At 41.3% G+C, this 24,730-nt stretch overlaps 1 protein-coding gene across 1 annotated transcript in view; it reads right to left on the reverse strand.

Annotated features, from left to right (window-relative positions):
• The window catches only part of LOC112561606, a 65,286-nt gene that overhangs the window by 22,224 nt on the left and 18,332 nt on the right, over nt 1-24,730 (reverse strand). The window contains 34 exon segments of the mRNA XM_025234187.1: nt 2-125; nt 955-1,279; nt 1,680-1,793; nt 1,980-2,168; nt 2,546-2,680; nt 3,284-3,535; nt 3,921-4,002; nt 4,004-4,086; nt 4,916-5,369; nt 5,659-6,797; nt 6,800-6,976; nt 7,267-7,437; nt 7,658-7,826; nt 8,762-8,868; nt 9,009-9,220; nt 9,640-9,775; nt 10,316-10,493; nt 11,745-11,886; nt 12,276-12,417; nt 13,094-13,448; nt 13,979-14,337; nt 14,340-14,366; nt 14,690-15,781; nt 16,076-16,344; nt 16,655-16,659; nt 16,979-17,034; nt 17,037-17,223; nt 17,746-18,089; nt 18,448-18,610; nt 19,228-19,361; nt 21,055-21,484; nt 21,761-21,813; nt 21,816-22,398; nt 22,400-24,730. Of these exon segments, the coding sequence (XP_025089972.1) occupies nt 2-125; nt 955-1,279; nt 1,680-1,793; nt 1,980-2,168; nt 2,546-2,680; nt 3,284-3,535; nt 3,921-4,002; nt 4,004-4,086; nt 4,916-5,369; nt 5,659-6,797; nt 6,800-6,976; nt 7,267-7,437; nt 7,658-7,826; nt 8,762-8,868; nt 9,009-9,220; nt 9,640-9,775; nt 10,316-10,493; nt 11,745-11,886; nt 12,276-12,417; nt 13,094-13,448; nt 13,979-14,337; nt 14,340-14,366; nt 14,690-15,781; nt 16,076-16,344; nt 16,655-16,659; nt 16,979-17,034; nt 17,037-17,223; nt 17,746-18,089; nt 18,448-18,610; nt 19,228-19,361; nt 21,055-21,484; nt 21,761-21,813; nt 21,816-22,398; nt 22,400-24,730 (10,719 nt within the window).

The following is a 24,730-nucleotide window of genomic DNA, read 5'->3' on the forward strand; positions in this document are numbered from 1 at the left end:
CCAGGAAAGGGGTGTGTTCACACAGATATTCTGTACTGATGTTACGCATGAAGGAAGCATTTACAAATGTGTTGGCTTTGCTGTATGCTACATACCACCACACATCACTGCTGTTTGGTGCCAGTCTGAAAGAACACCACAGCTTAACATTAGCATCTGGACAAATTGTTAAGAAATCTGTTTTTGAGGCATCTGAAATGATTCTCAACAATTGGTGATCATCTGGTAACAAACAGACATGTGCAAATAAACAGGAAAAAAGACAGTTTTTCAAGTTCTAATCATAAAGAAAATGTTTTGTGGGTTTATAAAAAATAAAGATTATCTGTTCACTGACAGGACATGATTAAAACCTAACTGGTGGATGACTTTAATGTAAAGAAAGCTTTAACTTTGGTCAAGTTACTTAATTTGGCACATTTTTCAGAAATTAAAACAAAAATCATATTTAGGTGTGAAGGTAGAAGGTCAAATAGCCTGGTGGCTGTAGGGGCAGTAAGCAGGTAGGTGTTTGGAAGGTGATGCCTAACCCTCTCCTTCAACTGTCTGTACTTTTGCTGATAAAATCAGACACTGATAAAATAAGGCACTGATTTCTGCTCAGCCGCAAGTGGGAGAAGGAGAGGAAAGGGTCAGTTTCTAGCCACAATCCAACAACCACCTGCTCTACAGTCAAGTGCATTATCCAGCAGGCTTCAGAGCCTCACCAAAACATTAACAGACTTTAAAAAACATCATGTAATAATACAAAGGCTTAGATACCAAATTATCACAGTATCATGCTGGTGTATTTGCTGCCTACAGTAAACTTGTGACACTAACAGGAGATAAACAAAGGTGAATGACAAAGTAATATTTCATAAGCAGTAGTGACATCATGTAAGAAATCTAGGTTCTCTTGGACTGAATAATGTGCTACATGTAATGTAAGACAGCGATCTGGATCATACTTACTTCACAGACATTGCATACTGCACAAGCCCAGGCTGGAATTTTGTCACAACCCCACCGCTGCCAGATGCAGTCTTGATTTCTGTAATATTCCCACCCAGCATATTTTCTGGTCCTGCTCCCACGTAGACATTGTAGGTGTTGCGGTTGTCATAGCCAAACCATGCTACTATTGTGTTGTTTTCGTCAAGGCTGTAGCAGCGGAAAGCTGGACGAAGAGGGAGGCGTTCGAAGGATGTGTCTTGAGGATTTGGATTGTCTCCCTTTTCTCTATACTCACCTTGATTCTCCATGCAAGGAATGCTACAATGGCCATCTCCAACAAAATCTGTATTACACAATCAGAAAACTATGGTTCTTTCCTGATATGTAAAATATATGCATTTAAAATATTTTAAAAAAATCAAAGTCTTGACCCAATAATAAACATTGAATTTTTAAGAGAGCTGTTTAAAGTTATTTATTTAATACTGTGGAGAATTTAAAACTGAAACAACTTTGTTTTAGCATGTATTATTATTTAGCATGTAAATCAGGCATAATTCAGGACAAAAATTTTTCTTTTGCTCACAAAATAATTTATACATGTTGAACATATCATAATATGTATATATATATAAACATACACACCCATATAACGACATTTAACATGCACACACACACACACTGTACCCTCTCACACACATCATAAATGTTAGGTAAAAGAATATTAATATATTTGTGCTTACTTGTGTCACACACTGAGCATGTTGGGGCCTTCCATCCTGGTAAGCACCTGTCACAATTATCCCCTGTCCATAGGCCCCTTAATACGTCCTTATGACATAAGCAAACATCGCCACCTGTAACAATCAGAAAAATGCAAAAAAGCTGTTTAAAGATAAGGCAAAAAAACATTTTAAAATACTGATCTTTAAACATGCAGAATTAATATATAGATTACTGTTGTGTAAAAATATTTCATCATTTATCTGCCATTTATCAGAGCTGGTCAAAAATTAAGTAGCTAATGAAAATGAATAACTGACCTAGTGTAGAAGCATCCCCATGGATGCACAACTTGCTGCAGTCAGTGTTATAGCCAATGTAGTTGGTCTCACATCTATCACATAAAGAGCCAGCAAAACGGGGTCTGCATGTGTCACAGGCGGCCCCGTCAAAGCCATGATTGCATACACACTGTGGTGCTACGCTCCCAGACAGCAGTGTGCAGTTACCTTCATCGAAATTGAAATAAAACAATCAATCTTCTAACAAAAACTTTTTTCAAAACTAAAAATGAATTCTCCAAAAACTTTTTAAAATATTGTGGGACTACAATTTCAGCATAAATCTCAAAGTAATTGCAGTAATGTGCATGCAAAAGCTAAAGCTGCAAAAGATGCATGTGCTTGTAAATTCACACATGACTGCACTCTATACATAACCTCACAATGTTTTCTACTTTTTACACCAAAACAATGTGCCTTTTAATTTAAATTAGCTTAATTATGCTTTAAAGAGTATTACTTGTGCATGCAACATAGAATATTTCTGATCTGCAAGAAAGTCATCCACAATTTAAAAAAAAAGAAAAAAGGAAAAAAGGCAATACCATGTCCGCTACATGGAGGTGTTCCAGGACACACAAGAATGGAGCAGTCTTGACCAGTAAAGCCTGCATTGCATACGCAAACAGATTCATTTCCGAGGCGAGTGCAGCGTCCTCTATTGCTGCAGTCGGGTTCCCCTGATAAAAAAAAAAAAATCACTCAAGTCAGCAACAGTGAGAAAAATTTTTCTTCTTAAAAAAAGGCTCTTTCATTACTTGAGAATGCACTTAATTAGGTAAATTGCCTAATGACTGAGTGGTGGAATTCAGAATTATTTTAAAAGCTGAGCTCTCAGCACTAATTTAGTCCAAGTTGATGCAAAGAACATCTGAGCTGCATTACAGACAAATGACATAAAAATGCAAAGTAAATCCATTGCTTACTAAAGAAAATGAAAAGGATGTAAAAGTATTAGTGAATGTAAAAAAAACAGACAACAACAAGGTTGTTTGAAGCAAACATAAAAGTAAGAAAATGATATTTGTCTATCTTTGGAACCAAAGGAATCTTGGTGTGGCCATAGAGTTCAAAGAGGTCAATGACAAATTGCACCTCTGTTTATATTTTAGTCAAATTTAATTCAGGCCACTGTAGTTTTATATAAGTATTTGTACACCAACCACCAATTTAAATACTTTGGTTACTATGTTGCACTGCTGACACTGAATAAGACATAATGGTCAACAATTTTCTTTTAATTTATGGTTGAACACCAGCTAATTTGTAGCATTTAATTTCACCTGGACAATCCAGTTTTTCACAGTGTTCTCCCTTGAAGCCATTCTGACAAGTGCATGTGGCATTGAGACAGGTGCCGCGAGATGAGCATTCAGTTTCACATCCAGGATCTGAGTAGCATGGGTCACACTTGCAGACAGAAGAGAAAGGAACAACTTCCCTGCCATGCACACAGGACCGCTCACAAGCCTGACCCATAGACAATGTACAGTTGATGCAGCGAGGGGGGAAGTAGTTGGTACCATCACAGATGCCTAAAGGAGAAAAAAAGCATGACCAATCAAAACTCAGAATGTCAGTTACAATGACTCCTATACACATGAACTGTTCTTCTGCTCTAAAAAAAGTGTTGTTTTTGGATGTCATTTCTCAGGCTTTTCATGCCTTTACTACTGTGTGCAAGTGGAAATTTTATAAATTATAAACAATACAGCTGCAAATATTCTCCTCTGTATGCAGAAAAACAGTGAATTGGTCATTCTTGCTTTGGCACTGATAAGGTTCACTTAGAAATTGAAATAATAAAATAACTTATACATGACTCAGCAAACTATACTTTTGTCTTTGCAGTGAAGAGGATGCTGAAGACCATCTGAACTATCACATAACTGAAGGACAAAAGTATTCAGCAGATCTTACCTTTGCCGTTGCAGTCAACAGGATCACCTGGACAGTCAGGTGAGTTGCAGTCATTGCCAGTCCAGTATCGGTCACAAGTGCAAGGTCTGGTCAGTAATAGTGCAGTAGCCATGTCCTGAACAGCTCTTGCCAACACCGGGACAACCTCGTTCTTGACACTCTGCTCCTATTTCATTACAAAACGATCTTCATTACTGTGTAATCTATGTGCAGGCAGGATTAAACAATGAATACTCCAGTCGATATTTATAATACTAATTTTGATTTAGTACCTTTACCCCACCATCAAGTTGGGCTCAAAGCACTTTGCACATCCCATACACAAGAACAATTATGTGCAAGGCGCAGAAGGTCATCAATGCTAGAACCAAAGCAGTATTTGATGATCCTGAACTAGCTGAGAAAATTTATGAAACAAGAAGCAGAAGAAACACATTTTTCACTGCAATTTTGGGAACATGAAGCAAAAACCTACTTCTCAAGGTGAGAAAAATTATGGAACAAGAAACAGAAGAAACACATTGTGAATACAGTTGACATCATGTATATACACAGAACAGAAATCTAAACAGTGTAAAGTGTAGAGATAAATTACATGGCCCTTAGACAAGAAAAGATAATTTATCCAGAGATAAAAACAAAAAGTTATAACTGGAGAAATGTTGAGACAATCCCATCAAGGAAAAAAAACTTTCGACAAGATGAATAGGCTGCTTTGTCCATTAGTGGAAGAAGTGGTCAACAGGTAAAAATGACTTGGCCTAGGCATAGCATAATCAGAAACAGAGGAATACAATTCAAATAAAAAGTACTGAGAAAAAGGAGAAACCAAAGTTGATACAGCTCCAGGGACAAGACAAAGAGCAGTCCCCTCAACTCCAAAATATGATACGAGCCTCAAGTTAATTTAAAACTTGCCATCCTTCCCATTCTAATTTGTCCACCGTCAAATGTAAAAAAATAAATAAATAAATAAAAGCAGACAAGGCACTCACCCCACCAGCCAGAATCGCAGGTACAAGTTCCATTGTTACATGCTCCATGGTTGTTACACAGCTGGTTACAACCAGGTCCAGTGAAACAAGGGTCACAATGGCAGGTAAAATTTTTCTGAGCTGTTCCATTCACACAAGGAAGCTGGCATTCTCGCCCCATCCAACCCTTCTGGCAGGAGCATTCTGGGTAATCTCCACTTGCTAAACACTCTCCTCTGCTGTTGCAGTCAGGTGTGCCTGGACAATCCGGTTTGTGGCAGCCGATGCCAAACCATCCAGGGTCACACACACAGGTCAGAGTGGCAGAGATGCAAGTGCCATGAGAGCTGCATATGCTGCCAACTCCTGGACAACTTCTGTCTTGACAATAAGGACCCCACCAGCCCCTGTTGAGACCATCCTGACTAGCACAGTTGCAGGTGTTGTTTTCACAGGTACCAATGGCATTGCAAACCTGAAGAGATTGTGATCCACAATGACAAATTAATTCAAAACCATAAAATGTCTAAAAGAAACCCCGTAATTAAAACATTAATTATTATTTAATAAAAGGTATGAATAATGTTATCCACATCCTCTTTCAGTGAACCTCATCATAATTTGTAACATTCTAATCTGATATTACAACCTTTTCTATCATTTATCTCTTTATATAATCTGTCTCTTTTTCTCCCTCTCTATCTTTCACTCTCTCTCTCACACACATATGCAGGTACACACACACAGCAATCACTGCATCTTACCATCTGACAGCTTTTTCCATGTTGGCAGAGCGAGTCACACACACATATGCCACTGTCCATTGGTTTTTGGGTGCCATTGCATGGTGTTTCACAGGCTACCCCCATCCAGCCAATCTGACAGTTCCGACACACCGGGTTGTCAACAGAGCTGTCGCATTGACCTCGTCCGTTGCAGTCATCAATACAGTCTGGTAGCTCACACCCCTTACCTTTCCACCCCTCTATACAAACACACTCTCCTGTTGCCTGGTTACAGGTGCCCCGACCAGTGCAGTCTGTGCCATATCCTGGGCAGCCAGGAAGCTCACAGTAATTTCCTCTGCCTCCATTGAATCCACAGTCACAGGTATTATTCTGAGTACATTGTCCGGTTCCTGAGCAAAGACGGTCACAGGAGAGTCCAGAGAAACAAGCATTGCAGACACACTGCTGGTCCTGGATAGTGCCATTGACACAGCTGTACTGACAGGCAGAACCAAAGTACCCAGCTCTGCACTTGCACACAGGCTGGTTTCCTTGGACCAAGCATGTGCCACGGTAGTTGCAGCTCTGTGGGCAGGAAGGGACATCGCAGCCAGTGCTGCTCCACCCACTGTCACATGTGCACTGACCAGTGGCCGAGTTACAGGCACCATGGCCAGTGCAGTCCTCTCCCCAGCCGGGGCAACCATCTCTCTCACATTTGTCACCACGCCCTCCTTCATATCCGCAGTCACATTTTCCCAAGGTGACATTGCAGATGCCCCGTTTTGAACATGCCTCATCGCAGCTCACACCACTGTAGCATGGGTCACAAAGACATTCCCATCTGCCATCAAAGTATCTGATGGGACTTCCATGCACACATCTGCGCTCACAGGCATCACCTATGAAAGGAAAGGCGCAATCAAAGCAGCGTGGTTTCTTTTCACTGGGATCGAGGCGGCAAGTTGCATTCACGCCATTACACTGCGGAGTGCCTGAGCACTGTGGTATGTGACATGCAGTGCCTGTCCATCCTGGTTCACACTCACACTCATGTAGGGCTTCATTGCATGTTCCATGGTCAGAACAGTCTTCAGGCCATCCTGGACAACGATGAATGTCGCACTGTGACCCCTTGAAGCCAGAGAAGAAGTCACACTCGCAGTTGCCTGATTGTTGCAGTAACCATTATGCGAGCACTGGTGGTCACATCGAAGTCCCGTGATGCATGGCAAATTACACTGGCAGATGCCATTTCCATTGTTTGTTCCATTCACACATTCAATCTCGCATGCTGTGCTGGCATATGATGTCTCACAAACACAGACTCCACCAGCTGCACACTGACCATGGCCTGAAAGAAAAAAACTAATTATATTATGTCAGATATGTCAGGTACATCTCAATCTTTCTGTTCGTCTTTGTTAACAGTCCTTGGGTAGTCAAGTCAACATGAGAGAGACAAGAAACTTCTTCCTCATTACAATTACCTTCTACTTTTTTTAACTTTTCGTTACTAGAAGTTCAAAACATTAATACTGACAATAGTGTTTGCTAGTACATTGACTGTGAAAAATGGTTTATGATTTTCATTGTTACCAAAGAGATGCTTCCTAGTAGTGTCTCTTGGTCATATTCTCTCACCTGAGCACTCAGGCTGTCCAGGGCAAACTGGGGTATTACAGTCATCACCTCGCCACCCAGGAATGCAGGAACATGAAGAAGTTTCTCTGTCACAGGTACCATGCCCACTGCACTTGCCATCTTCACCTGGACAACCAGTGTCTTCACACAGGGGGCCAAACCATGCATAGCCTTTTGGAAAAGGAGAAACCATATGCAACACATGATTCTCAACAACAAAAAAAAAACAAAAAAAAAACCACATCTGTTTTCTTTATGTTGGTAAACATACATTTTCATTGGTCTGGCTAATAAATATTTACTTTTCATAAAATTTATCAGTCTCATACCATGCCTTCCCTGAATGTTCTTAGCCAACAAGTATGTACTCAAGATACAAAGTGATCCTCACCTTTCTTAGGTGTGTCACACTGACAGGCACCCTTTACACATTTTCCTCTACCAGAACATTCATCTTCACACCCAGCTCCTGTGTAGCAAGGATCACACACACATGCATCTTGCTGTGAGGTAGGTTTACCATGGACACATGGCTTGCTGCAGTCATATCCATACCATCCCTGTTAAGAGGGACATGAAACAAAACTGAATGCAAAATCAGAATGAATCAGAATGACAAGATTGATTCAATATTTTGGCAGATCATCCTCCTCATCCTCATTATCAATCATCAATCATCATCATCATCATGTATTTATAATGCACCCATTCTTGCGACAGCCATTCATGGCGTGCACACAAAAGAACTCATGAACACAGACACCAGCACGCACATGAACACATACACACTATGGGAGAAGAAAAAGGTAAGTTAGAAGGAAGAGATACTAGGTGTCTGGTGAATATGGAAAATCAGTTTATTCCAGGTAAGAAGACAGAAAAGAGACACAAACCAAATGTAAGATGTCTGGTCTGAGGAAAACAAAGCCTGAGACAAGCAGAAGAGGAATGGAGAGAAAAGGGGATGTAGATATGAAGTGAGCTGGAGGTGGGTGGGGGTAAAGCCATTAAGCCACTTATAACAGGGTATGTTGACTTTACAGTGAACGCGTTTAGAAACTGGGAGCCAGTGGAGTGCAACACGGAGAGGAGTTGTGTGATCAGTTTTATTGTTACAGAAAATTAGATGGGCAATGATTGTTTTGAAAACACTGCAGAATATAGATGGTAGAGTCAGGAAGGCCAGCAAGAAGAGAGTTACAGTAGTCAATGCGAGAAAGCACAAGGCCTATAATAAGTTTCATAGCATGATCAGCTGGGAGATGTTTTTGGATCTCATTAATGTATCAGAGATGAAAATAGCATTACTTAACAGTAGGAGGTTTAAAATGGAGATTTCATAGGTCTGAAAAGTTACCAGTCCCCCCTCCCCTGCCACTGCATTTTTATGGAGATCTCCAAATACACATCAGTTCCATAGGTTTTCACACACTGATAAGTCCATGATAAAATACATGTGAGAAAAATGAAAAAAATTTAAGTGTGAGAATCTTACTGGAAGGCATTCACATTCTGGAATATCGCGGTCGGTTCCATTACAGAAACCTCGTCCAAGACAGCCTCCAGCACAGTCAGGAATATCACATGCTAGTCCTGTCCATCCTGAAAAAAGTATACAAATCCACACTTGGTTCAACGTCTTAGAAGCTGTTGTGAAGGATACTCAAAAACAGTTTCAACTGATGATGTGAAAAGGCAGAAGTTACACGTGACAGGAAATTGAAGTCAAAAGTAGAACAAACCTGGGTTACAACGGCAGCTTTGAAGAGCACTGTTGCACTCCCCATGGCCACTGCAGTCTCGTGTTTTTCCAGGGCAGCTTCTGACTTCACACTTTGACCCTCTCCATGCCTCATCACACAAGCAGACATTGCTAGAAGTGCAGGTGCCATGGTCATTGCACTCACTGTTACAACCTTTACCCATGTAGCACGGATGACACTGGCAGATTCCACTGAACAGGTAAGACAAGATTATGAAAATTATTAATAATGAGCAGCATTAAGACAATGGCAATGCACTAATGAATGTCAAAGTTTAATTGCTTATAAACTCTAGGGTCAGTGAATGCATGTAAAAATTTAATAATCTGACAGGCATGTTACAGGTATTATGAATGAAGCGGAAACATTACAAATAATTATGATGAAATAACAAATGGAACAATTACTGCTCATATCACTTTCACTGTGAATGCTTCATGAGCAGCAACAAAGGATCAGTGCTTTGTTCTGTTAGAAAAATTGCTAATCAAGTTCCTGGTTTGACTTGCTTATTGATGTATGTGGAAAAAAATTGTTGTTTTTTTCAATAAGATGCAAAAATAATTATTGTAACATGATGACAATAATGAAACATGACATCACAGCACACCTGTTAGGAGGTACTTGTGTGCCGTTCACACAAAGTTCATCACATGCCAGACCCATCCACCCTGGCTGACAGTCTACACATCGAGGAGGGTCATTGTCTGTTGCACAGGTACCTCTTCCACTGCAGTCAGGTTCACCTGCAAGGTAAAACATATATAAAAGCCACAATGAATTACCGCGATCTAAATGAATTGCAAATATTTTAAACAATGTGACAAATGATGGGTATAGCATGTGCTTTCTGCTTTATGAATGCATCTGAACAATTTTTTGTGCAAGGACATGCAGTTCATCTTTATAAGGCACACAAACATGTATGAAAGGTATCACAATTTTCTTTCTGTGGAAATGCCCACACCTACAGAACTTTACAAATCACTGCAATGGCTTCTTACTGCTGTAAGCACTAATGCATTTGATAACCTTTCAGCAGAAATGTTTGACAGGAAGGTCATCTCTGGAAATATTCACATGTGCAGAACCTTACTAAAGTTAAGACATATTTTTTACAAAAATTTAACAAATTTATTATTGTTTGAGAAGAGTACATAGACTGCACTTTTACAAAGACTGCACTTTTCATGTAGCAAAACTTCAGATGCTACTATGTAGCTATTTCTCTCCTGGTGATACAGACACATATGCAGATATGAAGAAGCAGGAGTCAAAAGTCTCACCTGGACAATCTGGTATTTCACATCCATCACCAGTCCACCCAGGATGGCAGATGCACACATGGGTAGCAGCATTGCACAAACCATGTCCTGTACAGTCTCTCCCTATCCCTGGACATCCAGGCTGGTCACACAGGGACCCACGCCAGCCAACATCACACTCACAGACTTCATTCTCTACCTGTTGTCATGAAAATGATCCTCAATGTTTGTCTATCTGAGGAAGGCTGATGGGGAGTTCTGTTTCTCATATGCTGACCAGCTTATGAACAGTTCTACCACTGCTGCAAGTATATCTATGCAATCAAATTAAAAACTACCATACTTGTCAACTGCTGCAAGTGCATACCCACATTCATGCAATAAAATTAAATGTTACTATTCCTCTCAACTGCCACAACATACCTACACCACAAACTTGTACTACTGGACTGTTTGCAGACAAATTTTTTCCTGTTAACTACTAAAACAAGGCTGGTGCATACAAAGCTTCCGGTTTAGTCACATTCATTTTTTTAGGCTTGCCGAGACTAATAACGGAGAACTTTGCAAGAGGTTAAGCATTGGTCTAGGCCAGGGGTCTCAAACACGCGGCCCGCGGGCCGAATGCGGCCCGCGAAACATTTTTGTGCGGCCCTCGGCCACGTCCGCGGTGTATATGTATGTTGTGCTTGGTGATTAACTCCCGCAGTGAAAATTACCCCCGTTATTAGTGACAGAGACAACGTCAACTTATTTTAATAAACTAAACTGCCTGTGCATGTAATAAACTACACTAAATGTAATTAATAATTATAAAACTTTATTTTAGCATTAACTGCAGTGACAGTAGTGTTCGTAAAATTTAATGAAAAAACATTTTCTTTTCGTGGTGCGGCCCGCTGACTGGCTGTTACTTTCCACTGCGGCCCACATGCTAATATGAGTTTGAGACCCCTGGTCTAGGCAGACAGCAGCCTACCTATAGACATCCATGCCTATACAATCTACCACAAGCACAAACCCACATTGACAAAATCAAATTAGAAACTACTATATGCCTATCAACTGTCACAAGAACATCTATACAATAATATTTAAAAAAAAACGACTATGCCTTTCAATAGCTGCTAGAATTATGTCCTGTTAGTTTTTAATGAACTACTCTATGCTGTCACTAGTCTACAAAAAATATTATTACTGCTTAATTGGAAAGCTATTGACTGAGAAATATATCTTAGTATTACATTTTTTTTTTTGGTTCAAAAGAACAGAAATTGATAACATAGTAGGAAAAAAATCTCAAGTCCTAATAAATCATCAGTGACGAATAAATGTTTTATAAATGTGAAAATTTGTGAAATAAAAAGAAGCATCATCATATAACAGGATATTTTATGCTTATATTTCATATGGAAAAGAAAGAAGTCCTGGAAGGTAATACAATTCATACCTTTCCATGGAAGGAACACTCCACATCACAGTTGATACCAACCCACCCTGGGTAACAAACACATCTGTCACTGCCCGGTGGATCTTGCTGTCCTTTGACACAAGGCTGATCACAAGCATGTCCAAACCAACCATTATTGCATCTGCAATGAAAATAACAACAGATGAGTCTCATAGAAGTTACCTACCTTCACGTTGGCTTTTTAGGCATGTGAGGTAAAGTAGTGATATGCATTAGGGTTGGGCATGAGCAAGGCTCATTTTCGTCTGGAAAACTTAAAGGCAGAAAATAGACTGGCAACAATTTTCATTAAGTCTGTACAAAAAATCTTGATGGGTGGATATGCACAAATGAATATTATCATTTCTACCATTATTTACTCAACCAGCCTTTGTGAAACAAAACAACTAAAACATTTTCAAAATAGCTGAGAACCAAAAGAATCAGATTCTAACTGGTCAAAAGATAACAAAAATTAGCTCTATTAGACAAAGGATTTATATGAATCACACTGATGGCTGAAGACATCACCTGCAGTGTGGCGGATTGCTTGTGGCGTTGCAGACACCATTGTTGTTACAGTCAGGGTCACCAGCACAGTCAGGCATTTCACAGCCAAGACCAGTCCAGCCTGGGTCACAAGTACAGGTATGGGTACTGCTCTCACATCCACCTGTGTGAATAAACAATTTCCCATTTTTGATTATTTAATACAGAAATTATGATTCTCCTATTATGGTCTGCACTGCTATTTAATTCAGTATTTGGAATATCGTTAGGAAGATGAAGTCATACATGTGTGTGATGATAAATCTTTTAATTTCTCTTTACTGTTAAAAACAGTTTTCTTACTAAACCTCTTTAAAATTTTAAAATAATAAATTTTTTAAAGTAAGAAAATTAACCAGCACTGTGTCAAAAGCCACCACAATTATATCCAATTATAAGCATGTCCTGTCAGGAGAGGTCTGCCTACTCTTTCTTCAGACTGCTAATTCTTATGCTTGCATGCAGGACACACAGGAAGAGGCTGTTTCTTGTTGTTTCAGCCATACAGATTCTAAACACTGATATGTGTGAATGTATAGTGATTGTATGCAGGTCTGAATTGTGACTCTATATGGATGTGAACTGTCTTGGAGTTGGTTATGATCTGAGTGGAAGGTCTGAGTGTATGATGGCGTTTATACTGTGCTTTAGATATATTATTAATGATTGGTTAGTTATAACTGTGTAAGCTGCTTCTCTTGGACAAGCAAAGTTGTATCTATCTGACACTATGTTTTCCCAAAGTGTTGTTCCAAACAAGATAGAAACTAGAAAGTTTTACTGAAGAATATTTTATCTACCTCTTCCACTGCAGTCAAGGTTGAAAAGTCCAGGACAGCCAGGGATATCACAAAGACGTCCCTTCCACCCAGTGCTGTAATCACACTCACAAAATCCATTCACAATTTTTCCATGTTCTGAACACTCTGAGTTGCATCCAACTCCTGCCCATCCCTCTTCACACTGGCAGACACCAGAATTAGGAGGTGACTGGGTGCCATGGACACAAGGTTCATCACAAGCTGCTCCCATCCAGGGCCCTGAGCAGTTGACACATCTTGGAGGATCAAAACCTTCATCGCACACTCCTCTCAGGTTGCAGTCAGGTTCACCAGGACAATCTGGGATTTGACAAGCTACTCCTACCCATCCAGGCTGTTAATGTAAAAGGACAAAAGAAAGATGTTCACTTGTTGTGTCAAAGCCCTAACATCCATGTATCTTAGAGTGGTGGCATTTTTTTAAACGTGAAATACAATTTTTCCAAAACAAAAAATGATATCAAGTATTTCCTATTTTGTGCTACATAAACTATGAAGGTATTTTACAATCCATGGTTTAATATCAACTATTCTAACAAGAGAAAAAGGAGAGGAAAAAGAAGCCAATACAAAGCACATCACAAAAAACCAAACTGGTTGCAAAGATGATGAGCAAAGTTCAACAGACTGAACAATTATTATCTACTAATTTAACAGGACATAGCTATCTATGCCAACATTCTATACTTACTTGCATTTGAAGTTTATTTCAGAAAAGTTAAAAGAAAATCATCTGGTTTGAGCAGACATTAAGGCAGGAACTCACTGCCCTTGAGTTACAGATGACCACATCAAAAACCATAGCATAAATTTACAGGAGGAAAAAAAAAATCTGTTTTTGTATTAATACAAGACTATCCACACCTCACAGTTGCACTCTTGATTTTCACTGTTGCAGTCACCATGATCACTGCATTCCTTCTTTGTCTGTGGATTTCTTGGGCAGCCTGGGATCTCGCAGTAGTCTCCTGACCATCCACTGAAAGGAGGGCAGAAGCAAGACCCATCTGCCTGACAGGAGCCATGTAAGGAGCACTGCACATTGCATCCAGCACCATGGTGACAAGTGGTGTTACATACACACTGCTTGTTGTCTGAGTCTGGGTGTCCATAGATGCAAAGGTCATCACATGCAGGGCCCACAAAACCTGGCTGGCAGTTCGTGCACCGTGGGGGATCAAAGGCAGTGTTGCAAAAGCCACGACCATTACAGTTGCCATTCCCGGACATTCAGGGACATTGCACCCTAGACCTGGTTTAAGGTATGATGTTTTTACAGCGTGTTCATTTTATCCAGATTTTTTCAATGCACAAAGATTTAATCAAAGTGATATATTCTATACACAAAAATAAGAACTAATGTATCATATTGGACAGAGAAAGTGTTGTATCTTCAGTATTTCAGTGAAAGGATTTCTAATCAGTAATAATAAATCAAGTAATTAATTGCAGAAAATGGCACAATGTTGCTTTTTTAAAACCCCGATTTTTACTTTGTGGCTAATGCTGTAGCATAAACATACAATATTAGAAAAAAGAAATGATAATTAAATGACAATATCTTCTTCATCTTACCTGTCCATCCTGGCTGACAGAAGCAGCGACCTGTGATGGAAACACACAAACCACGTCCAGAACACACTTGACCTTCCCCTGGACAGGTGGGAATAGAGCATTTACTTCCAGTCCAGCCTGCAGCACATTCGCAGACCATGGTGGAGTCATCCTTCACTCTGCACTCCCCATTGCCACTGCACTCTGACGTGCAGAACTCTCCCACATGACAGTCATCGCAATAGCATTGTCCCAGATAACACTTGCCCCTGCCTCCACACTCCTGTGAACAGCCGGGACCATGGAAGCAGGGATCACAAACACACTGGCCACATTCTGAGCATTCACCATGTCCGCTACAGTCTGTGTCCCTGTCACATTGGTCACGACATGTTTGACCTACATAACCAGCCTGACACTGGCATGTACCGACATCTGTACAAACACCATGCTCACCACAAGACGATGCATTGCAAAGAAACTGGCAGTCACTACCAATGAAGCCATCCTGGCACTCACAGGTCTGTAAAGATTCATTCCAAGTGCCATGGCCACTGCAAAGATTGCCGCTATCTGATGTCAAGGTGCCAGCTTCTCCTGGATTGTTGTAAGATGGCGCACCTCCTGAAGCTTGACGGCGATACAGTAAAGCTTTGCTGGTGTAATTCTGGCCATAGGTTCGAATCCTGCCTCCACTGCCACCACCGCCATAATGAGTGCCACAGCAACCAATACATGTGCAGCCACAATGAGATGCACCTGCACCACCAGATGAATAGACATTGCCCCATCCTTCAAGTGCATCTGCATCAAGCCATACAGCGCCACCTGCACCCCCACCAGCACCACCCGAAGTTGTGGCCCCATTGGACTCAATAGTGCCCTCAATGCATACTCCTCTTGAGATGACTTTGACAGCTGCTCCACCTGGTGCTCCAGCAGAATGAATGCAGCTACCGCCACCACTTCCAGCATGTATCGGCAGGTAGGCATTGCCAAAAGCATTGCTCTGGCAAGTAACACCAGGAGTAGGACAGGTATTAAGCCCATGTCCACCTCTCCCACCATATGATCCTCCTGACCCTGCCCCACAAGACTTGCCTTGACCAGGTCCTGCAATTACATGCAGAGCACCTTTAGAGAATAATAAAGAACTATGCAGATAACATATCAAATGGCACCATCTGACATACAAACTGATTCAAAATAATTTTAAACAGTGATAATTTGTAATTATGTACCATAATAACATACAGTTTATATTAAAATGTAGAATTAACTTATGGTTTTACAGACTTTGAAACCAGAAAGTTTAACATACTTATTTTGCCACCAAGAAAATATTTCTGAAAAGTAACAATTTTAACACATCAAATACATAACCTTATCTACAACACACACCATTACCTTGTACTGTGCCATATCCCTGGCCATCGCCTTCCAGCAAAGCTGCTTTCTCTACCTCAAATATTCTGCTGTTTATCTGCCCTGAGTGGATGACACGCACATGAGACATCTGTACCTCAAACACGTCTGTGTGAACAGTGACAGTGTCTTCTGTAGTAAAGGTGTCACTGCTAAGGGTGAGGAATCCAGACTTGAGAACAGTCAATGTCATAAATCTGTAGGTGCCACTGTATGTTGTGTTGGAGGTGCGCTGAGCACAAAAGCTGTGGCTACATAAAGGTCAAACAATAAAAAACTATTTAGACAAGTCCTGCACTAACAGTAAACACAAAACAAATTATCAAATGGTTAAAATTAAACATAATGATCATATTAAAGGCCTGAGTATTAATTAACACTAAAAATGCACAAAATGGTAAAAATAAGCACAGAAGTGGTTTTAAGTGCTGACATATGAAATAGGCTTAGAATGATGGTTTTTGCTACACAGAAGATACTGATGGAAATAACTTGAAAATATGTTATTTATAAATTCATTTGGAAAGGAAAAGTTAGATGAAAAGACACGGATGTCACTACTGGGCCTGATGCATTAATACTAAAAACATCAGAGATAAGGTGAAAACAATAATACCAAACAATTCAAAGCATCCACTTCTTTAGAAACAGGATGAACGCAAAGGAATAGATCTATCAAGTGAGAGAGAGAGATAGACGGAAAGAGAGAAAAAGACATGGCTTTCCATTGAAATGGCCAGACCATTTACCCATCTAATCTGTAAATAAATATTTGACAGTAACATTAAATAATTAGAGAAAGAAATGTATGGACAACTGTTTCTGCATACAGCTGCATTCATGCTCATATGTGTATATGCATGCACACACACACACATAGCTTACCCTTGGAGTAAGGGTAGTTTGTCCTCGTACAAACATTCTGTCAATACCATACATCCTCCATAGTTGTTGACCCCAGCCTCAAGATAAGTGACAGCTGGAAATGCTGCTGATCCCAGAGAAGTGATGTTGATTTGTGAATGTACATGAGACCTCATCTCAGTTGGGCCAATATCCACATGCTGCCCATCAAAGACCTGCAGATATCCTGATCTGTCTCCCACCAGGCTGTGTATTTTGAGTTGATTCTAAAAATGACAATTCGAATAATTTTAAAAACATAGGTATGAAAAGGCTTATGATATATATAAAATCATTTATATGATGTTACTTCAGACAGATGAAAACCTCTTGTATTTTTTCAAGCATACACAAGTATGTTTGTTATGCATATTATGACAACTAAAAACACCTTGGGAACTCAGGGGTCTTTCAATGATATTTTTATATTTTGCTTATAAAAAATATGTCTAGAAGTCACCTCGGGTGATTTATTTGATACCTTCCATAAATAACATATCATCATAGTTTTTGTCCACATGAATCATGTACAATTTTCTATCCTTTAGGTCCTTTGTTTACAATTGAAAAGCACTTTGTACGTGTGTTGCACAAACTAATTTTCACAAAAAAACAGTCAACATATTAACAGGCAAAGAACTGTATTACTGAAAAAGTCACTACACTTAGTTTTTATTTGTTAAACATGAAAGTATTTTGAAAGAGTTCTCTCTCACACACACAAAGTCCTCACATCCCTTCAATCTTACTCCTCCATCCACCCCATTCTCCCTCCCACACATGAACAAGAACCAACCTGAGCCACCCTGGCACAAGCTGTGCGTAACAGTGTCAAGGCTGCAACCTCCTGCAGAAGAGGCAAGGTAGATAGCATGGGTGCAACTTGCGTCACCCCAGTTCTGGTGATCAATAAGCAGCTGTGCTATCTTATCATCACCAACATGAGAAAGCCTAAAGACAGTGCCAGGAGAAGCAAACCCTCTGGTGCCTAAGTAAGTATAACCATCTCCTCCCAGTGACTGTACACTGCCATCAAATCTGTAGTGCTCTGCTAGGTGAATGGCTATGTGACCACCACTGCCACCTCCAGAATCTAAGACAACCAAACAAAGAAAATAAAAACCTAAACATTTTTTTTAATGTTTAAATTGTCTCTACATGTCAGAACATCCTCACAGAAAAGGAAATTAAAATAACATAGATAGTAACACTAAGAAGAGATAATGTAGATCAACCAGAACACTGATGTATGAACTCTGTACAAATACTTTTCTTCCAACTGTAAATACAAAATAGTCTTTATCTTTCAATTTCTCTCTCTCTCTCTCACACATTCTTTCAGTGTCCAGTTAAAAAGCATGTTAGAGAATTAGATAATTATTTCCACAAATAAAAAACAAATCCAGCATCTTTCAAATCAAGCTTTCTTAAATTGTGGCTCTAAAACTTACACCTCCCAGCACGACCACCATTGGTAGAAATTGCTCCACGTCCGGTCAGGGTGTTAGCTCGGATGAGAATGCTGCCTCCACTGCCTCCCCCACCTGGGTAGTCCAGTCCACCCAGGTAGCCATCCTTACCCAAGGCACTCACACGCCCATCAAGCTGCAGGTGCTATAACCAAGGAAGAAATTCAATCAATAGAGGTATAATGCTAGAATTTAAAAATTGTTTAATCCTTATTAATTTTAATAAATGAAAAAATCTTTCTACTGACACTGTTTCATCTGATCACTGAAGCAGTTTAATCTACCTTGAGCTACTACCACAATAAGGCAACTTACTTTACCCCAAGCCCTGGAAAAGTAGTCCTTTGACTTTCATTTAGAAGTTCAAATCAAATCAAATCAAATCAGACTTTATTGTCTGTCAAGGAGACCAAAGACAGAAATTTTTCTGTTGCTCACAAGGGCAGCCATACATACTCATACAGACATTTAACACACAGTTAGGAGTAAAACACAGTCAGGAGTAAAATGGTAGTTTGGATCTCTGTCAAATGGTCAATGAAATTCCAATACTTTATATTTCTATGTATATCTTATATGTATATAAGTTGGCAAAGGGGGGAAGGGTGTTGGGGGTAATGTTTTTGTCTATCATTAGAGAAAGGGTGGACCCATCCTTCCAAGCATTGGACATTCTTTTCCTTATTCAGCAATTTGAACAAACAAAAGCTATCAGTTTATATTTCTACATGTTCACACAATGTTATAACAATGTTATCTTACCTGCCCAACATTGATGATGATGGCACTGCCACCTTCACCACCAAATGATGCTCCACCACCTCCACTCCCAGGTGTGGTTGGCCAGATGATGTCCCCATAGGCAGCGCCACCACTGACACCATACCCACTTCCACCTATTTATGAAGAGATTTGCCATGGTTAACAATAAATGACAGACTGGTGAAAGATGTCATGTTTATATTTTTAATGACAAAAGAAGACTGCTTGCATGAGACTGATGATAAATTTAATGTCTGTGCAAAGAGTGCCTGAGGTTCAGCCTAAGGAGGGACTGCTGTGACTGTCCATTTCGAAGAGGGTGGGATCTGCATGAATTGATAACTTCAAAACATCTGTCCTCTACAAGATGTTGAAGTGCATATTTGAGTACTTGTCTGACCATTCCCAAGCCTCAAGGAAGGAAGGGGACAGGTGGGCTCCCCATTTTTTTAGATTCGCCAAGGCAGACAGAACGATATGAGCTGGGCTTTGCTGGAGGGCAATGCCCTGTAAAAGTCTGCAAAGGTCTGTCCATTTTACAAAGGCATTGACGGTGATCTGGGGAACAACAACCAGATTGTGAATAAAGTGAACACCACTGGTGGAGGAGAGATATCTGCAGAGGGTGCGTAAAACATCACCCTCGGGGCAAGAGGTCTGCTGCTGCATTAAAAAGCCCCAAGCCCTTTTTTTCATGACGCCCTTGAACAACAAGTGGTAGTCTCTTGCTTCAGAGAACCTGGCTGGTGCAAGGAGTCATCGTTCATACCGACTCCTGTATGCAAGGTGGTCTGCTGGTAAAAAAACAAGGAAACATCATCCCGGATAACACTGAAAGACACAAAGGTCGAATGTAGTGTGATGCTGCAAAGCAGAAGCATGTGTTTGAAGATGAACACCAACACAAGGCAGATGTCTCAGTCAGACTAGGGTCTGGCGGCAGTGGTCGTCCTGTGCTAGAGTGGAGGACTAAAAGCAACAGCAGCTTCACCTTGCTCCTAGCTGATGCCCAGGAAGGAGATGCAAAGCTGACAGCTTCCAAAGGAAAGAAAACTAGAAGAGGGTTCTCTGCGAAGGACTGATGCTCGACATATCCGACCCTCCCTGCCTTTTGCTATTCAGGCAAAGAGACATGTGGACCAGGAGCCACTTCTTTGAATAGTCCTGCAAAACAATGGCCCCTGGGTGGTGTGCATAGTGCAAAACCTCTTTGTATGCTAGATGTAAAAACGAACAGCTGACAGTCAAGCTGCCGGTAGGCTAAAGACCATAACGACAGCGGGGTGTGCATGTAGCGCAGCTCATGTTTTATGGTGGTCTAGGGCAGATGCACCTGGGTTTAGTGGGACTTCTGGCAGCCGCTAAGCACACTGACCAAGGGCAATCATTTGTTAGCTTAAAGAGCAGATGTAGCTCCTAAGCTCATAACAGTCGGGTCATCTGATAAAGTTAAAGAAGAAAACATATTGAAATAAATACAGTATGCTTAATAAGAAAAACCGTTAATTTTATGTTATTTTTTTTTCTCAATGATCAGTGCAACTGTAGTCCACACAAAATGCCTTTAACCTATTGAAGTTCTATGCTAGCATCAAGCTTTTCTTTTGGATGTAAACACCCCCTCCAGAGATAGTGTTTGGTCTGAAATAGGACGATGAATACTACTTTATATTAACTTTATATTAACTTTATATTGTCATTTTCTCTTTTTGTAGTGAAAAACAACCAATATTATCTACAAGTTTTACACTGATTTTCAAATCATTTTTAGATGTAAACCTGGAGTGTAAGGTTTTCCACTTGGAAAGAATGAAAAACCTGTATTACCTCCTCCAGCATGGCCTCCGCCACTGCCAGAACTGCCACTTGTTTGCCCTGCTCCAGGGCCCTGATCTGCACCATAGCCATATCCATCACCGTCAATGTGAGCACCGCTCCGCACTGTCATGATTGAGGAGTTGAATGTAAAAGTCAAGGACTGCACCAGCACCAAAGCTCCTTTCTTGGCCACCAGCTCAGCGGTAGTAATGGTGGCATTTAGTGGGTTCATCTGCACAAGAAGCTGAGCATTGTTGTGTATGTTGAGTGTGGAGAAGAAGACTCTGCCTGGTGATGAAGACACCATTGTCTGCTCTCTGTAGCGCAGGTTAGTGTGTGCGCTGCCTGTGAAAATGGTCTGGGAGCTTCTTTCTAAGATCAAATTTTCTGTTCCTTCCAAGCGTCCACCCAAGATAAACTTCTGAGCCAGAATAATGACCTGACGATAAACAAATTTGTTTTTAAAAGCGTTTAACACTATTAAACATACCAGATCCTGCATAAAATTTCTTATGTAGTCAAAGCTCATATCTAAACAAGCAGTATCTGTTCAATCTGTCCAATAGCTATATAAGAATTTTCTTTAAACTGACAATGAACTGTTATCAAGGTAGCTACTAAAATGAATGATAGAGACAAAAATTTCTCTAAGCCTCAGTAATCAAACATAAAAACTTTTCAGTAAATATCAACAGTTATGCGACTAAATCCTTACCTGTGTTGGGAGGATGAGCTCTCCCCCACTGTCGACATGGAAACCACAGGGGCATCCAGGTAAGTGTGGGTTGATTCTACAAAGTTGACCACCACATGCTGTAGGTTCTGAATCCTGATCATCCCTTTTCTATTGCCCGTAAGCTCTTCAATAACCACTGTCACATTGTCAGCATCGGCAGAGCGATAGAAGTGGACATAACTGTAGTCCTCTACCTGCACCTCATCAAAGTAGTAGTACAAGGTGCTGGGCTCCATGACAACAGCAGGATTGGTGGTGACCAAGTCCCAATTTTGAACAGTCAGTTTCATGTGCTCTGGTTTGAAGTCCGTAACATTGAGATGGGGGTTGTACTTGAGCTCACGGTACTGTGGGCCCCTGTTAGACTCATATTTGTAGATTGTGCCAGGACCTCCTGCTGCAGAACCTGCTCCTGATCCACCACGAGCCACATAGCTGCCTCCGTACACATTGCTGAAGTCAATGTGAGCTGCAATCCGACCACCACTACCGCCACCACCAGAGCCAGCTGAATTTCCACCGCTTACATCTAAGATACCATGTCCTGAGAAGTTGAAGGCTTGAACAAGGATGCTGCCACCACTGCCCCCACTAGAGTTTGTGCCACTGCTACCCGAGATGCCTCTGCACAGGATTTTTCCCATCAATGTGAAGTTGCCTGCCAATACGAAGGTTAACAAATCCTCCTCCTGCTCCTCCACTGTCAGCGCTTCCTCCGCTGCCTAAATCAGTGGGTGTGAAGACAGACCCATAAGGACGGTTGCTGTTTGTGTTCTGTCCTCCCATGCCACCATAACTGGCTCCAATAGTGCCTATTCCTGCTCCAGGACCTTGACCAGCACTGTAGCCTCGCCCATCCAGCTCCAGGATAGAGTCTGTCTCGAGCTCCATATCACCCACTTCAAAAAATCCATGGTTCATGTAGACTTTGGCAGTATTTTTCAGCTCTACAAATGAGGCTGTGATTGTGAGATTGCGGAAAATTCGAGTAAACTGGAGCTCACCAAGTCCTTTGATGTTGAGCGTGTACACTGAAAAATTACCCTGTCCTGATTCATCCACATACGAGCCATTTTCCAGAAAGGCAGTTTCTGCTGTAGCATCAATATTGACAAAGGCTTCGTCTTCGATGTACAAGTGATGAACACCACTCATCTTTCCTTCAAGTGTGGAGTTGACACCTTGCAAGTGAACTTCAGTTGGAAACACAACTTCGCTTCCAACATCAATATTGTAGCTACAAGGAGCTTCTGTAACATTAGTGATGGACTCCACATATTCTATTAGAGCTTTCTGCCCAGTCAGAAGATGGAGCTGCCCAGTTCTGTCCCCTAGAAGACGATGAACTATTATCATTGTGGTGTTTTCTTGCTTGTTAGCCTGTTTAAAAAAGTTGACACGTGAGCGTCCACTTATCTCCAGCTCCTCAAGCTCAAAGTGTGAACGTTCAAAGTCCTTCATTACTGTTGCTGCCTGAACCCACCTTCCCTCGTTGTCAGCATGGGCATACCTGTGATCCACTTGGAAGTATGTCGAGTTTGTCTCTTTGTTGTATTTCAAAATGCGATACTCTAATGGTCTCCAGTTGTTCTCAATATAAGTTGTGCCTGCAGCCCCTCCATGGAAAGCTTCAACACCACTGCCACCAGCGCCACCTGCATCGTTGAAACGCCCACCGTAAGAGTAACGGTATTCGCAGTGGATAGATACTCGACCACCCGCACCGCCGCCTCCTTGTCCTACACCATCTCCACCTCGCACCTTGACTTCTCCGTGACCAGTCATGTTGAGTGTATCTATCCAAATGCTGCCTCCACTTCCTCCTCCAGCATTTGATCCAATTCCATTTGACCCCTGGGCAGCTAGGAGACCGTTCAGCTCGATGAAATGACTGACACTCCAGTACAGTACACCCCCACCCGAGCCGCCAGTGCCTGCCCCATTTCCACCTCCACTGCCAAAGTCTGTAGCTGTGTAGACAGAGCCATAAGCAGCAGGAAACAATGTGGTGTTTCTTCCTCCTCCTTCACCCCCATGTCCTGCACCATATCCCACACTAGTGAATGTTAGCCCAGGGGACATACCTGTCTCTGCCACAGGTCCGGCACCATCCAACCGAAATGCTCCTTTGCTTTCGACCCATCCATATGTTGAAAAAATCTTTGCATGATTCATGAATAATTGTCCCCAGAACTTTACTCGGATCTCACTGACTTCAATCTGAACAACTTCTGCAATTTTGACAAAGTTGCACGTACCACCTTTTTTGACATGGAGAGTATCCCAAGCAAAACTCCCTGGCTGTGTGATGCGGACATAGGAACCATTCTGTAGAAATGCAGTGTTACCCGTAGATTCAAACAGCAGCCAGGTCTTATCCTCAACATACAGTTCGTGAACTCCTGTAATCATTCCAGCAAGAGTCCCATTTGTTCCGTGAACATGGAACTCCCCAGGAAGAACAATCTCTGCTCCGTTGTCGATGATGAAGCCACAGGGAGCCTCAGTTCTGTTCATCACAGACTCTACCACTTCAGCATAAAGCTGCTGATTGTAGCGCAGGTGGATCTGACCAGTCTTGTCACCTATGAAGGTATGGACAATGACAACCACTCTCTGAGTGATGTTGGCATGATAGATGAGAAGTCGGGCAGTCCCAAGAAGCTCCAACTCATCGATCTCATAAAGGAAACGCCCTGGGTCCATCAGCATGGTGGGGGCTGGGCTGGATGCCCCAGCATTGTCTGCATGAATGTGTGTGTGGTCCACGGCCAAGAAAGTTGTGTTCAGGACAGGATCATATTTCTTGTGCCTGTATTCTAACTCACGCATATTCTCTTCCAAATAAGTAGTGCCTGCAGCTCCAGCATGAGATGAAGACCAGGTGCCGTGGGCAATTCCTCCATGGTTTTCAAACAGTCCTCCATACTGAAACCTCCAACGACAATG

Source organism: Pomacea canaliculata, linkage group LG4, assembly GCF_003073045.1.
Source record: "Pomacea canaliculata isolate SZHN2017 linkage group LG4, ASM307304v1, whole genome shotgun sequence".
Taxonomy (NCBI): domain Eukaryota; kingdom Metazoa; phylum Mollusca; class Gastropoda; order Architaenioglossa; family Ampullariidae; genus Pomacea; species Pomacea canaliculata.